Source organism: Pristiophorus japonicus, chromosome 7, assembly GCF_044704955.1.
Source record: "Pristiophorus japonicus isolate sPriJap1 chromosome 7, sPriJap1.hap1, whole genome shotgun sequence".
Taxonomy (NCBI): Eukaryota; Metazoa; Chordata; class Chondrichthyes; family Pristiophoridae; genus Pristiophorus; species Pristiophorus japonicus.
The window spans coordinates 17,361,793-17,378,486 of NC_091983.1; the positions used below are offsets into that span (position 1 = coordinate 17,361,793).

At 47.0% G+C, this 16,694-nt stretch overlaps 1 protein-coding gene across 1 annotated transcript in view; it reads right to left on the bottom strand.

Moving 5' to 3' along the window:
- The window catches only part of LOC139267082 (collagen alpha-1(XIX) chain-like), a 679,874-nt gene that overhangs the window by 478,151 nt on the left and 185,029 nt on the right, over positions 1-16,694 (bottom strand). Inside the window, exon 8 of the mRNA XM_070884859.1 lies at positions 2,895-3,018. Within this exon, the coding sequence (XP_070740960.1) occupies positions 2,895-3,018 (124 nt within the window). The remainder of the gene's footprint in view (positions 1-2,894; positions 3,019-16,694) is intronic.

Here is a 16,694-nt window from a genome sequence, read left to right on the forward strand (position 1 = left end):
TAATTTTAATGAATGGGCCAGCCCCATTGTTCCTGTGCTGAAAAGTGATGACACGGTCAGAATCTGTGGAGACCACAAGGCTACTATCAACAGGGTTTCGAAACAAGATCAGTACCCATTACCAAAGGCTGATGACTTGTTTACGACACTAGCTGGAGGGAAGTCGTTCAAAAACTGGACTTGACGTCGGCCTACATGACGCAGGAGCTGGTCGAGACGTCGAAGAGACTTACGTGCATTAACATGCACAAAGGACTGTTTATTTACCACAGGGTGCCCGTTTGGAATTCGCTCGGCTGCAGCAATATTCCAGAGGAATATGAAAAGTCTACTGAAATCCATTCTCAGAACCGTCGGGTTCCAATATGACATCCTGATCACCAGTGGTGACTCCAAGGAATATCTGAACAACCTGGAAGAGGTTCTACTGCGTTTGGACAGAGTGGGACTCAGACTTAAATGCCCGAAGTGCGTCTTCATGGCACCGGAGATCGAATTCCTCGGGAGGAAAATCGCCTCTGATGACATCAGACCTACTGACGTGAAAACCAAAGCCATCAAGAATGCACCCAAGCAGCAGAATGTGTCGGAGCTGCATTCGTTCTTGGATCTACTCAACTACTTTGGTAACTTCCTACTTAAATTGAGCACCTTACTTGAACCACTGCACATGCTATTGAGAAAAGGCAACAACTGGGTGTGGGGCGCATTGCAAACAGAGCCTTCGAGAAAGCCACCAATTTGCTTTATTCGAACAAGCTGCTGGCACATTATGACCCATGTAAATGTTTAGTTTTGGCCTGTGACACGCATCGTCATATGGAATTGGTTGCGTGTTACAACAAGCCAATAAGTCGGGGAAACTTCAACCTGTCGCTTATGCATCCAAAAGTTTGTCTAAAGTAGAAAGAACCTACAGTATGGTAGAAAAAGAAGCTTTACCGTGTGTGTACGGTGTTAAAAAGATGCATCAATACCTGTTGGGTCTGAGGTTCGATTCGAGACTGATCACAAGCTGCTCATTCCGTTGTTTTCCAAGAGCAAAGGTATCAATACCAACGCTTCATCCCACATCCAAAGGTGGGTGCTGACATTATCTGCCTATGATTATGTCATTTGCCACAGACCTGGCTCAGAGAATTGTGCCGATGCTTTGAGCCGGTTGCCATTGCCCACACCGGAGGTGGAAAACCACAACCGGCAGATTTAATGTTAATCATGGATGCTTTTGAGAGTGAAGGTACCCCTGTAATGGCTCAACAAGTTAAGACCTGGACCAGCCAGGACTCGCTATTATCGGTGGTAAAGGGTTGCATCCTCAAAGGGGATTGGTCTGCCATACCTAAGCAAATGTGCAAGGAGGCCAAACCGTACATTCGTCGCAAGGACGAACTGTCTATTCAAGCAGATTGCATATTGTGGGGCAATCGAGTTGTAATGCCCAAGAAAGGGAGAGAGAAGTTTGCGTGTGAGTTACACAGCACACATCCTGGTATAGTGATGATGAAGGCCATCGGCAGGTCCCACGTATGGTGGCCAGGAATTGATTCTGAGCTGGAAGCATGTGTGCATCAGTGCAACACCTGCATGCAGCTCAGCAAAGCACCAGTGGAATCACCGCTGAGTCTGTGGTCATGACCATTCAAACCTTGGTCCAGGATCCATGTAGATTTTGCAGGTCCCTTCCTGGGCAAGATGTTTTTAGTGGTGGTGGATGCTTATTTGAAGTGGATAGAATGCATAATCATGTCATCCAGTATGTCCATGGCAACCATAGAGAATCTCAATGTCATGTTCGCGACACATGGTCTGCTGGACATAGTGGTGAGCGACAATGGGTTGTGCTTCACCAGTCAGGAGTTTCAGGAGTTTGTAAAACTTAACAGCATAAAACATGTCAGGTCAGCACCGTTCAATCCTGTGTCCAACAGGCAAGCAGAACGTGCAGTACAAATGATCAAGCAAAGCATGAGGAGAGTAACCCAAGGGTCACTGCAGACCCGCTTGTCTTGCATACTGCTGAGATACAGGACAAGACCCCACACACTCACAGGGGTCTCGCCTGCTGAACTCATGATGAAAAGAGGTCTTAAGACCAAGTTATCTCTTGTACACCCGGATTTAAGTAATCATGTTGAATACAGAAGACAGAGTCAACAAGGGTACCATGATTGCGCAACTGTGTCACGTGAGATTTCTGTTAATGATCTTGTATATGTGTTGAATGGTCAGGGTCCCAAATGGATCACTGGTATGGTCATGGCCAAGGAGGGCAACAGAGTATTCATTATTAAGCTCAAGAATGGGCAAACTTGCAGGAAACACATGGATCAAACAAAGCTGAGGCACACAGCAGTCGGACGAAGAAACCGTCGACGACCAACCAACCTACCAGCAGCCTTCAATGGACTCAAGGGTCATCAATGAACCCAGAATTTCCATCACGGACTTGTTCAATAAAAATGGACTTACAAATCCTGACATGGCCACTGCCACCCCCAACAAGTCAGTCATCCAGCCACAACAGACTCCAAGGCCAGAATCGAACTGTGACTGTCAACCCGGGAGTGTAAAGCACCGGACCGTCTCAACCTGTGAAAGACTGTGATAAGATCTCAGAGGAGGGTATTGTCATGTATGTGTATGTGCTGTTTGTAGCCACCAGATGGTGCCTTTGCTGGAGGCCACTGAGCAGCACGCACATGGTGCTGCTCTGGCATAAAAAGGCCAGCCATTTTGTGAGTCAGGCACTTTGGGCCAAAATAAAGCAGAAGCAAGGTTGTATGTACTTTGCTTAGTTAAACAATACTCAGTTTGAACCTTTATTGCATACATAACATGGCATCTGCAGTTTTATTTGCTGACGGCACAGTTGAGGGAAGCTCTTTGCCTACCTGCACGTTGCCAGACTGATCAGTGACCTGCCAGAAGTGCCATCGCTCCCTTTTGGTGGTTCTCTTCAGGCGGAATGTGGCGACGAAAGAAAACTCCTCGGGCAATCCTTTCGGAAAGACCTGCCTGGAATGAATCACAACGACTCAATTGGTCACAGTTCTACTGGATGTCCAACACTGTGTGCCATGGACTGTGTTCACTAATTAAAGGCTAGGTGATTGAAAATTTCAAGGTTGAGATTGATAGATTTTTGTAAGGCAAGGGTATTAAGGGTTTCGGAGCCAAGGTAGGTGGATGGAGTTAAGATACAGATTAGCCATTATCTCCTTGATTGGTGGAACAGTGTCAAGGGGCTGAATGGCCTCCTCCTGTTCCTGTGACTGATGGGCCTGTCATCAGGAGCCTGCACCATGAGTTTTTCAGCAGGTGAATGGCATGTGGCTCAAAGAGGGACAAAACCTACAGATACATTTTAAGCAGAATTTGTTAGCGAATATATAACGACACATTTTCATTGTGGTGGAGGGAAAATTGTGAGTGCCTAAATTCCTGAAATTTGCAGGGCCAAATTTGGGGCTTTCGTTTCATTTAAGCACAGTATATTATTATGTTATGACTGCAATGTGTAAATATTCTACGAGCCAACTTCTTCATGCACTTTACTACATGTTTGTACTGTAATGGATTGGGGGCTGTGTCGGGAATGCAGAGGGCACCCTGTATGTTCATGGTGCTCAGGGCCTCAGGAATTCTTAATCCGGCCCTGAAAATTTGATTCTGGCACGCGAAGCAGTGCGCTGGCAGAGCTACCGACGGAAAATTCGTCCCATTGTTGTGTTTCACGACGGCGACATTTTTGTTTCAAGGACGTGATGCAAGATTACTTCATTTCAAGCGCCATCGTCCTCTCATGGTATAAACAAAAGATGCACCAGGAACTGGAAATTGACCAACCTTGTGCCCGGTTTTTCGGCAATATTTTGCCGTTTTAGGTGAAAAATGGTGATCCGCTAGTTTCGAAGTCTTGCGGCGGTGTTTTTGAAATACCACTGAAAAGCGGACCGCCAAGGTGCAAGACCGGAAATAGCGCTATCGCCGTAGTTTGGATTTTTGCCGCAGTCGCATTCTGGGCAAAATAAAAACGCCCAAGAAAAAACCTGCGTTGCAGCCCCAAAAACAGCGGTAGGTGTGAAGACCTGCAAAAAAGGTAAGTTCAAGTTTTTATTTTTTGATTATTTTTCAGCGATTCAATTGCTATTTTTTTGTATGTTTCCCCCCCCCCCCCACCTCCCAAGGCCTCTCCCACAGCGGTAATCAGCCTCGAACTAAAGTTGGCGAAGAACGCGCTTTCCGCCGCGAATCCTCGTGCAACGCCGATTTTTACCACTGGGCGCATTTAGTGACGAAAATTAGGCCTTTTAAAAATGGCAGTGATTAGCGGTATTTTTGGCGAAAAAAATACCGCGATGGCCAAAAAACGAATTTCTAGCCCAACTTGGATTTTCAAGAAAAGGCATATTTGGGAAGGCAGCCTGGTGCTCCGGCAATATTTTCATTTTTCTTTTATAAAAGGGTGATTCCATAATTGCATGGTTTCAGTGGGGGAACTGTGTTCCCAGAGAGTGTGGGTCAGAGAATTGGAGCTCGAGTATTTTAGTCCTGTCCCCAACCCATCCCTCCTGTAAGGGCAGCTTCCCCATTGTGAGTGCAGGACCGTGAATTAATCCTTCATTGTTAGACATGGGCTGTCATTACGTGTAAATTGTAGTTCCTGATTAAAAAGAAAGACTTGCATTTATATAACGCCTTTCATGACCTCAGGACGTCCCAAAGGATTTACAGCCATTTAAGTAGTTTTTGAAGAGCAGTAACTGTTGTAATGTAGGAAACGTGGCAGCCAATTTGCACACAGCAAGCTCCCAAAAACTGCAATGTGATGATGACCAGATAATCTGTTTTAGTGATGTTGGTTAAAGGATATATATTGGTCAGGACATCCTTTAATCATTCTTTAAATACACCACACTCAAGTTACTTGTATAAAAGTAGTTCTACCACCTTGTATTAGGTTTTACTTAGTTGCTGTAAATAACAATTATCAAAATGATACGGCTACAACTTTCCAAATAACTTCACATTTATTTTGGCTAATTTATTAAGAACATAAGAAATAGGAGCAGGAGTCGGCCACACGGCCCCTCGAGCATGCTCCGCCATTTAATATGATCATGGCTGATCTGATCATGGGCTCAGTTCCACTTCCCCGCCCGCTCCACAGAACCCCTTATTCCCTGATCGGTTAAGAAACTGTCTATTTCTGTCTTAAATGTATTCAATGTCCCAGCTTCCACAGCTCTCCGAGGCAGCAAATTCCACAGATTTACAACCTTCTGAGAGAAGAAATTCCTCCTCATTTCTGTTTTAAATTCTAAGATCATGCCCTCTAGGTCTAGTCTCCCCCTTCCTCTCTGCATCCACCTTGTTAAGCCGCCTCATAATTGATATGTCCTTACTATACAGTATAAATGCACACGAGGCCCATACTTGACAGAAGGTCACTCTGTGACCAGTTACCTTTATTACCAAGACCTCAAGTGATGAAGGTGGGTGGAGCTTCCCCTTTTATACCTAAAAGTCCAGGTTAGGAGTGTCTCCCACAAGTTCACCCGCTTGTGGTCAATGTTCTCAAGGTGTACAACTTAGGTCAGATAATAAATGGGTTACAATGATAGTTGAATACATGACATCACCTCCCCCCCAAAGTTTTATTGGGACACAGGTTAAGTCTCTCTGGTGGTTTACGCTCCCTTGTAGAGCGCCTGAGTTGGGGCTCTGGTTGTTGGGCGCTGGCCTGAGTGTCTGCTGTTTGCGGTACCTCAGGCCTGTCCGGACTGCCCACAGTGACAGGACTCTCCTCCACTTGGTTCCGGTGTTCGGTCACCTGTGGTGGAGTAAACTCTATGTCGTGTTCTTCCTCTGCTTCTTCTATGGGATTGCTGAACCTTCTTTTATCTTGATCCACGTGTTTGCGGCAGATTTGTCCATTGGTAAGTTTAACTAGCAAAACCCTATACCCCTCTTTGGCAATCACAGTGCCTGCAAGCCATTTGGGCCCTGCAGTGTAATTAAGGACAAAAACAGGGTAATTGACATGAATACATCGCGCCCTCGCATTCCTGTCATGGTAGTCACATTGTGACTGACACCTGCTCTCAACAATTTCTTTCATAGTAGGATGTATAAGGGATAACCTGGTTTTGAGCATCCTTTTCATTAGCAGCTCTGCGGGTGAAACCCCTGTGAGCGAATGTAGTCGGGATCTATTGGTCAACAGGAGGCGTGATAAGCGGCTTTGTAGGGGACCCTCTTGGATTCTGAGCATCCCCGTTTGATTATCTGCACTGCTCGTTCTGCCTGGCCGTTTGAGGCCGGCTTGAACGGTGCCGTTCTGACATGGTTGATTCCATTGCCTGCCATGAAATCCTGGAATTCAGTGCTTGTGAAGCAGGGGCCATTGTCGCTGACCAAGACATCCGGTAAACCGTGGGCGGCGAACATTGCCCGTAGATGTTCGACTGTGGCTGAGGATGTGCTTGAAGTTAAAATGGCACACTCAATCCATTTGGAGTAGGGTCTACTACAACCAAAAACATTTTTCCCATGAAAGGACCTGCGTAGTCCACATGGATGCGTGATCATGGCTTGGCGGGCCAGGACCAGGGGCTAAGGGGGGCTTCCCTGGGTGCTTTGCCCAGCTGAGCACATGTGTTGCACCTGCGAACACAAAGTTCCAGGTCTGCATCTATCCCTGGCCTCCAAACGTGTGGCCTGGCAATTGCCTTCATCATGACAATGCCCGGTTACTCATTGTGAAGTTCTCTGATAAACACCTCCCTGCCCCTTTGGGGCATGACTACTCAGTTTCCCCACAGTAGGCAATCGGCCTGAATCGAGAGTTCATCCTTGCGCCTATGAAACAGTTTAAATTCCTCAGGGCATGCCCCGTACGTGGCTGCCCAGTTCCCATTCAGACACATTTCTTAACTAAAGACAGTAGCGGGACTTTATTTGTCCAGACTTTGATCTGATGGGCTGTCCCAGGTGAGCCTTCGCTTTCGAAAGCTTCGACAGCCATGGCCATCTCAGCATCATAGCGCAGATGAATACGTGGCTTGAGCAGTGGTGCAGCAGGGAGGGATTCAAATTCCTGGGGCATTGGGACCGGTTCTGGGGGAGGTGGGACCAGTACAAACCGGACGGTCTGCACCTGGGCAGGACTGGAACCAATGTCCTAGGGGGAGTGTTTGCTAGTGCTGTTGGGGAGGATTTAAACTAATATGGCAGGGGGATGGGAACCAATGCAGGGAGACAGAGGGAAACAAAAAGGAGACAAAAGCAAAAGACAGAAAGAAGATGAGGAAAAGTGGAGGGCAGAGAAACCCAAGGCAAAGAACAAAAAGGGCCACTGTACAGCAAAATTCTAAAAGGACAAAGGGTGTTAATAAAACAAGCCTGAAGGCTTTGTGTCTTAATGCAAGGAGTATCCGCAATAAGGTGGATGAATTAATTGTGCAAATAGATGTTAACAAATATGATGTGATTGGGATTACGGAGACGTGGCTCCAGGATGATCAGGGCTGGGAACTCAACATTCAGGGGTATTCAACATTCAGGAAGGATAGAATAAAAGGAAAAGGAGGTGGGGTAGCATTGCTGGTTAAAGAGGAGATTAATGCAATAGTTAGGAAAGACATTAGCTTGGATGATGTGGAATCTATATGGGTAGAGCTGCAGAACACCAAAGGGCAAAAAACGTTAGTAGGAGTTGTGTACAGACCTCCAAACAGTAATAGGGATGTTGGGGAGGGCATCAAACAGGAAATTAGGGGTGCATGCAATAAAGGTGTAGCAGTTATAATGGGTGACTTTAATATGCACATAGATTGGGCTAGCCAAACTGGAAGCAATACGGTGGAGGAGGATTTCCTGGAGTGCATAAGGGATGGTTTTCTAGACCAATATGTTGAGGAACCAACTAGGGGGGAGGCCATCTTAGACTGGGTGTTGTGTAATGAGAGAGGATTAATTAGCAATCTTATTGTGCGAGGCCCCTTGGGGAAGAGTGACCATAATATGGTGGAATTCTGCATTAGGATGGAGAATGAAACAGTAATTTCAGAGACCATGGTCCAGAACTTAAAGAAGGGTAACTTTGAAGGTATGAGGCGTGAATTGGCTAGGATAGATTGGCGAATGATACTTAGGGGGTTGACTGTGGATGGGCAATGGCAGACATTTAGAGACCGCATGGATGAACTACAACAATTGTACATTCCTGTCTGGCGTAAAAATAAAAAGGGGAAGGTGGCTCAACCGTGGCTATCTAGGGAAATCAGGGATAGTATTAAAGCCAAGGAAGTGGCATACAAATTGGCCAGAAATAGCAGCGAACCTGGGGACTGGGAGAAATTTAGAACTCAGCAGAGGAGGACAAAGGGTTTGATTAGGACAGGGAAAATGGAGTACGAGAAGAAGCTTGCAGGGAACATTAAGGCGGATTGCAAAAGTTTCTATAGGTATGTAAAGAGAAAAAGGTTGGTGAAGACAAACGTAGGTCCCCTGCAGTCAGAATCAGGGGAAGTCATAACGGGGAACAAAGAAATGGCGGACCAATTGAACAAGTACTTTGGTTCGGTATTCACTAAGGAGGATACAAACAACCTTCCGGATATAAAAGGGGTCAGAGGGTCTAGTAAGGAAGGGGAACTGAGGGAAATCTTTATTAGTCGGGAAATTGTGTTGGGGAAATTGATGGGATTGAAGGCCGATAAATCCCCAGGGCCTGATGGACTGCATCCTAGAGTACTTAAGGAGGTGGCCTTGGAAATAGCGGATGCATTGACAGTCATTTTCCAACATTCCATTGACTCTGGATCAGTTCCTATGGAGTGGAGGGTAGCCAATGTAACCCCACTTTTTAAAAAAGGAGGGAGAGAGAAAACAGGGAATTATAGACCGGTCAGCCTGACCTCAGTAGTGGGTAAAATGATGGAATCAATTATTAAGGATGTCATAGCAGTGCATCTGGAAAATGGTGACATGATAGGTCCAAGTCAGCATGGATTTGTGAAAGGGAAATCATGCTTGACAAATCTTCTGGAATTTTTTGAGGATGTTTCCAGTAAAGTGGACAAAGGAGAACCAGTTGATGTGGTATATTTGGACTTTCAGAAGGCTTTCGACAAGGTCCCACACAAGAGATTAATGTGCAAAGTTAAAGCACATGGGATTGGGGGTAGTGTGCTGACGTGGATTGAGAACTGGTTGTCAGACAGGAAGCAAAGAGTAGGAGTAAACGGGTACTTTTCAGAATGGCAGGCAGTGACTAGTGGAGTGCCGCAAGGTTCTGTGCTGGGGCCCCAGCTGTTTACATTGTACATTAATGATTTAGACGAGGGGATTAAATGCAGTATCTCCAAATTTGCGGATGATACGAAGTTGGGTGGCAGTGTGAGCTGCGAGGAGGATGCTATTAGGCTGCAGAGTGACTTGGATAGGTTAGGTGAGTGGGCAAATGCATGGCAGATGAAGTATAATGTGGATAAATGTGAGGTTATCCACTTTGGTGGTAAAAACAGAGAGACAGACTATTATCTGAATGGTGACAGATTAGGAAAAGGGAAGGTGCAACGAGACCTGGGTGTCATGGTACATCAGTCATTGAAGGTTGGCATGCAGGTACAGCAGGCGGTTAAGAAAGCAAATGGCATGTTGGCCTTCATAGCGAGGGGATTTGAATACAGGGGCAGGGAGGTGTTGCTACAGTTGTACAGGGCCTTGGTGAGGCCACACCTGGAGTATTGTGTACAGTTTTGGTCTCCTAACTTGAGGAAGGACATTCTTGCTATTGAGGGAGTGCAGCGAAGGTTCACCAGACTGATTCCCGGGATGGCGGGACTGACCTATCAAAAAAGATTGGATCAACTGGGCTTGTATTCACTGGAGTTCAGAAGAATGAGAGGGGACCTCATAGAAACGTTTAAAATTCTGACGGGTTTAGACAGGTTAGATGCAGAAAGAATGTTCCCAATGTTGGGGAAGTCCAGAACCAGGGGTCACAGTCTGAGGATAAGGGGTAAGCCATTTAGGACCGAGATGAGGAGAAACTTCTTCACCCAGAGAGTGGTGAACCTGTGGAATTCTCTACCACAGAAAGTAGTTGAGGCCAATTCACTAAATATATTCAAAAGGGAGTTAGATGAAGTCCTTACTACTCGGGGGATCAAGGGTTATGGCGAGAAAGCAGGAAGGGGGTACTGAAGTTTCATGTTCAGCCATGAACTCATTGAATGGCGGTGCAGGCTAGAAGGGCTGAATGGCCTGCTCCTGCACCTATTTTCTATGTTTCTATCATGCTCAGTTGCCCCCTCAGTGGTGGCTAGTGGGAGCCTGCTGAGTGCATCGGTGCAGTTTTCAGTGCCCGGTCTGTGCCGAATTGTATAGTCATAGGCGGCTAACATAAGTGCCCACTTCTGTATGCGTGCTGATGCATTCGCATTTATGGCCTTGTTGTCAGCCAAAAGGGACGTTAGGGGTTTGTGATCTGTCTCCAGCTCAAATTTCCTGCCAAACAGGCACTGGTGCATTTTTTTTACTGCATATACACATGCTAGCGCTTCCTTTTCTACCATCCCATAGCCCCTTTCTGCCTGGGACAGACTTCTGGAGGTTTAAGCTACCGGCTGTAACTGACCATTGGCATTCACATGCTGTAACACACACCCGACCCCATAGGACGACGCATCGCACGTTGGAACAAGTTTCTTACACGGCTCATATAACGTTAACAGTTTGTTGGAGCATAACAAGTTGCGTGCCCTATCAAAAGCCCTTTCCTGGCTGTCCCCCCAGACCCAATCATAACCTTTGCGTAGGAGCACGTGTAGCGGCTCTAACAGCGTGCTCAATTTGGGAAGAAAGTTACCAAAATAGTTCAGGAGCCCCAGGAACGAATGCAGCTCCGTCGTGTTACGGGGTCTGGGTGCTCTCTGGATCGCTTCCGTTTTGGACGCAGTCGGTTTGATCCCGTCTGCTGCTACCCTCCTCTCCACGAATTCTACCTCTGGATTAAGAAGACGCACTTCGCCTTTTTCAGTCGCAGCCCTACCCGGTCCAGACTGCGTAGCACCTCCTCCAGGTTGTGGAAGTATTCTTCAGTATCGTGACCCGTGATGAGGATGTCGTCTTGAAAAACCACCATCCTTGGAATCGACTTGAGGAGGCTTTCCATATTTCGCTGAAAGATCGCGGCGGCCAAACGAATCCCGAACGGACATCTGTTATACTTAAACAACCCCTTGTGTGTTGTGATGGTGGTCAGCTTCTTCGACTCACTCATCTTTATTAGTCAGTAACTTTTAACATTGTTGTCGGCAATTTAAGTGTATCTAAGGGTTAAGTCATGGCAGGACAGCTCGGTCACGTGATATGCTCCTCCTGTACCATGTGGGAACACGGGGACAACACCAGTGTCCCTGACGACTACATGTGCGGGAAGTGTGTCCACCTCCGGCTACTGACGGTCCGCGTTGCGGAGTTGGAGCTGAAGGTGGATTCACTCTGGAGCATCCACGATGCTGAGAATGACGTGAGTATCACGTGTAGCGAGTTGGTCTTACTGCAGGAGAAGGGTCCACAGCCAGCGAGGGAATGGAAGACCAGCAGGAAGAGTAGTGCAAGGAAGGTAGTGCAGGGGTCCCCTGTGGTCATCCCCCTGCAAAACAGATACACCGCTTTGAGTACTGTTGAGGGGGATGACTCATCAGGGGAGGGCAGCAGCAGCCAAGTTCATGGCACCGTGGCTGGCTCTGTTGCACAGGAGGGCAGGAAAAAGAGTGGAAGAGCGATAGTGATAGGGGATTCAATTGTAAGGGGAATAGATAGGCGTTTCTGCGGCCGCAACCGAGACTCCAGGATGGTATGTTGCCTCCCTGGTGCAAGGGTCAAGGATGTCTCGGAGCGGGTGGAGGACATTCTAAAAAGGGAGGGAGAACAGCCAGTTGTCGTGGTGCACGTTGGTACCAATGACATAGGTAAAAAAAGGGATGAGTTCCTACGAAATGAATTTAAGGAGCTAGGAGCTAAATTAAAAAGTAGGACCTCAAAAGTAGTAATCTCGGGATTGCTACCAGTGCCACGTGCTAGTCAGAGTAGGAATCGCAGGATAGCTCAGATGAATACGTGGCTTGAGCAATGGTGCAGCAGGGAGGGATTCAAATTCCTGGGGCATTGGAACCGGTTCTGGGGGAGGTGGGACCAGTACAATCCGGACGGTCTGCACCTGGGCAGAATCGGAACCAATGTCCTCGGGGGAGTGTTTGCTAGTGCTGTTGGGGAGGAGTTAAACTAATATGGCAGGGGGATGGGAACCAATGCAGGGAGATAGAGGGAAACAAAAAGGAGGCAAAAACAAAAGACAGAAAGGAGATGAGGAAAAGTGGAGGGCAGAGAAACCCAAGGCAAAGAACAAAAAGGGCCATTGTACAGCAAAATTCTAAAAGGACAGAGGGTGTTAAAAAAACAAGCCTAAAGGCTTTGTGTCTTAATGCAAGGAGTATCCGCAATAAGGTGGATGAATTAACTGTGCAAATAGATGTTAACAAATATGATGTGATTGGGATTACGGAGACGTGGCTCCAGGATGAGCAGGGCTGGGAACTCAACATCCAGGGGTATTCAACATTCAGGAAGGATAGAATAAAAGGAAAAGGAGGTGGGGTAGCATTGCTGGTTAAGGAGGAGATTAAGGCAATAGTTAGGAAGGACATTAGCTTGGATGATGTGGAATCTATATGGGTAGAGCTGCAGAACACCAAAGGGCAAAAAACGTTAGTGGGAGTTGTGTACAGACCTCCAAACAGTAGTAGTGATGTTGGGGAGGGCATCAAACAGGAAATTAGGGGTGCGTGCAATAAAGGTGCAGCAGTTATAATGGGTGACTTTAATATGCACATAGATTGGGCTAACCAAACTGGAAGCAATACGGTGGAGGAGGATTTTCTGGAGTGCATAAGGGATGGTTTTTTAGACCAATATGTCGAGGAACCAACTAGGGGGGAGGCCATCTTAGACTGGGTGTTATGTAATGAGAAAGGATTAATTAGCAATCTCGTTGTGCGAGGCCCCTTGGGGAAGAGTGACCATAATATGGTGGAATTCTGCATTAGGATGGAGAATGAAACAGTTAATTCAGAGACCATGGTCCAGAACTTAAAGAAGGCTAACTTTGAAGGTATGAGGCGTGAATTGGCTGAGATGGATTGGCGAATGATACTTAAGGGGTTGACTGTGGATGGGCAATGGCAGACATTTAGAGACCGCATGGATGAACTACAACAATTGTACATTCCTGTCTGGCATAGAAATAAAAAAGGGAAGGTGGCTCAACCGTGGCTATCAAGGGAAATCAGGGATAGTATTAAAGCCAAGGAAGTGGCATACAAATTGGCCAGAAATAGCAGCGAACCTGGGGACTGGGAGAAATTTAGAACTCAGCAGAGGAGGACAAAGGGTTTGATTAGGGCAGGGAAAATGGAGTATGAGAAGAAGCTTGCAGGGAACATTAAGACGGATTGCAAAAGTTTCTATAGATATGTAAAGAGAAAAAGGTTAGTAAAGACAAACGTAGGTCCCCTGCAGTCAGAATCAGGGGAAGTCATAACGGGGAACAAAGAAATGGCGGACCAATTGAACAAGTACTTTGGTTCGGTATTCACGAAGGAGGACACGAACAACCTTCCGGTTATAAAAGGGGTCGGGGGGTCTAGTAAGGAGGAGGAACTGAGGGAAATCCTTATTAGCCGGGAAATTGTGTTGGGGAAATTGATGGGATTGAAGGCCGATAAATCCCCAGGGCCTGATGGACTGCATCCCAGAGTACTTAAGGAGGTGGCCTTGGAAATAGTGGATGCGTTGACAGTCATTTTCCAACATTCCATTGACTCTGGATCAGTTCCTATGGAGTGGAGGGTAGCCAATGTAACCCCACTTTTTAAAAAAGGAGGGAGAGAGAAAACAGGGAATTATAGACCGGTCAGCCTGACATCGGTAGTGGGTAAAATGATGGAATCAATTATTAAGGATGTCATAGCAGTGCATTTGGAAAGAGGTGACATGATAGGTCCAAGTCAGCATGGATTTGTGAAAGGGAAATCATGCTTGACAAATCTTCTGGAATTTTTTGAGGATGTTTCCAGTAGAGTGGATAAGGGAGAACCAGTTGATGTGGTATATTTGGACTTTCAGAAGGCGTTCGACAAGGTCCCACACAAGAGATTGATGTGCAAAGTTAGAGCACATGGGATTGGGGGTAGTGTACTGACATGGATTGAGAACTGGTTGTCAGACAGGAAGCAAAGAGTAGGAGTAAATGGGTACTTTTCAGAATGGCAGGCAGTGACTAGTGGGGTACCGCAGGGTTCTGTGCTGGGGCCCCAGCTGTTTACACTGTACATTAATGATTTAGATGAGGGGATTGAGTGTAGTATCTCCAAGTTTGCGGATGACACTAAGTTGGGTGGCAGTGTGAGCTGCGAGGAGGATGCTGTGAGGCTGCAGAGCGACTTGGATAGGTTAGGTGAATGGGCAAATGCATGGCAGATGAAGTATAATGTGGATAAATGTGAGGTTATCCACTTTGGTGGTAAAAACAGAGAGACAGACTATTATCTGAATGGTGACAGATTAGGAAAAGGGGAGGTGCAAAGAGACCTGGGTGTCATGGTACATCAGTCATTGAAGGTTGGCATGCAGGTGCAGCAGGCGGTTAAGAAAGCAAATGGCATGTTGGCCTTCATAGCAAGGGGATTTGAGTACAGGGGCAGGGAGGTGTTGCTACAGTTGTACAGGGCATTGGTGAGGCCACACCTGGAGTATTGTGTACAGTTTTGGTCTCCTAACCTGAGGAAGGACATTCTTGCTATTGAGGGAGTGCAGCGAAGGTTCACCAGACTGATTCCCGGGATGGCGGGACTGACCTATCAAGAAAGACTGGATCAACTGGGCTTGTATTCACTGGAGTTCAGAAGAATGAGAGGGGACCTCATAGAAACATATAAAATTCTGACGGGGTTAGACAGGTTAGATGCAGGAAGAATGTTCCCAATGTTGGGGAAGTCCAGAACCAGGGGTCACAGTCTAAGGATAAGGGGTAAGCCATTTAGGACCGAGATGCGGAGGAACTTCTTCACCCAGAGAGTGGTGAACCTGTGGAATTCTCTACCACAGAAAGTTGTTGAGGCCAATTCACTAAATATATTCAAAAAGGAGTTAGATGAGGTCCTTACTGCTAGGGGGATCAAGGGGTATGGCGAGAAAGCAGGAATGGGGTACTGAAGTTGAATGTTCAGCCATGAACTCATTGAATGGCGGTGCAGGCTAGAAGGGCCGAATGGCCTACTCCTGCACCTATTTTCTATGTTTCTATGTTTCTATCAGCTCCTGGGTCATGTAAGCTGAGGTCAAGTCCAATTTTGAAAAAGGTTTGCCACCGGATAGCATCACAAAAAGGTCCTCCACTCTCGGTAGCGGGTACTGGTCTTGGAGTGACACCCGATTGATGGTGGTCTTGTAATCGCCACGTATCCTGACCGACCCATCCGCCTTGAGCATCGGCACGATTGGGCTCACCCAGTCACTGAATTCGACTGGCGAGATGATGCCTTCCCTCAGCAGGCGGTGCAATTCGCCTTCTATCTTTTCCCGCATCACGTACAGCACTGCTCTGGCCTTGTGGTATACTGGCCTGGCGTCCCGGTTTATGTGAATCACTGCCTTGGCCCCCATGAAAGTGCCGATGCTGGTTGAAATAATGAGTCAAATTTGTCCAGGACCTGTGAGCATGATACTCGCTACACAGAAGAAATTGCATTGACATCACCCCATTTCCAGTTCATGACAGCAAGCCAACTCCTCCCCAGTAGTGTGGGACCGTCCCCCGGGACAATCCAGAATGGCAACCTGTTCTCCGAACCTTTGTGGGTCATGACTACCGTGGCGCTGCCTAGCACCGGAATGATCTCCTTTGTATATGTCCGTAACTGTGCGTCAATCGGCAATAATTTTGGCCTCCTGGCCTTGGACACCCACAACCTTTCGAACTGTTTGATACTCATCAGGGACTGGCTGGCCCCCGTGTCTAGCTCCATTAATACTGGGATGCCATTGAGGAGCACTTTCATCATTATCAGTGGCGTCCTGGTATATGAACTGCATATGTGCTCCACATGAAGTCACTGAACTTCAGCTTCCAGCGATTTCTCCCAGTATTCATTTGGCCTCGTAGGGCTTACATCGGGCCCGTCCTCCTCGTAGATCAACCTGCTGCAGGCTTCCTGTACATACGCGCCAAGTAACCGCTGACGTTGCAGTTTCTGCAGGTATATTGCTGATACCTGCAAGCTCTGGAGTTAGAATAAAAAAACTAAGGTCACACTTACTCACGTTTACAGTACTCAGTTACATGACTTTATTTGAGGCATAACAACTGCCGACGAGATAAAGAACCACCACGTGAAAATGCAGAGAACTGTTGGCATCCTGGAGAAATTCTCAGAAAGGAACGATTGGGAGCCTTCGTGGGGCGACTCAACCAATACTTCGTGACCAATGAGCTGGAAGGGAGCGCGAATGCTGCCAAACGAAGGGCGATCCTCCTCACCGTTTGCAGGGCAACAACCTATAGCCTCATGAAGAATCTTCTTGCTCCGGTGAAACCAACAGCCAAATCCGATGGAGAACTG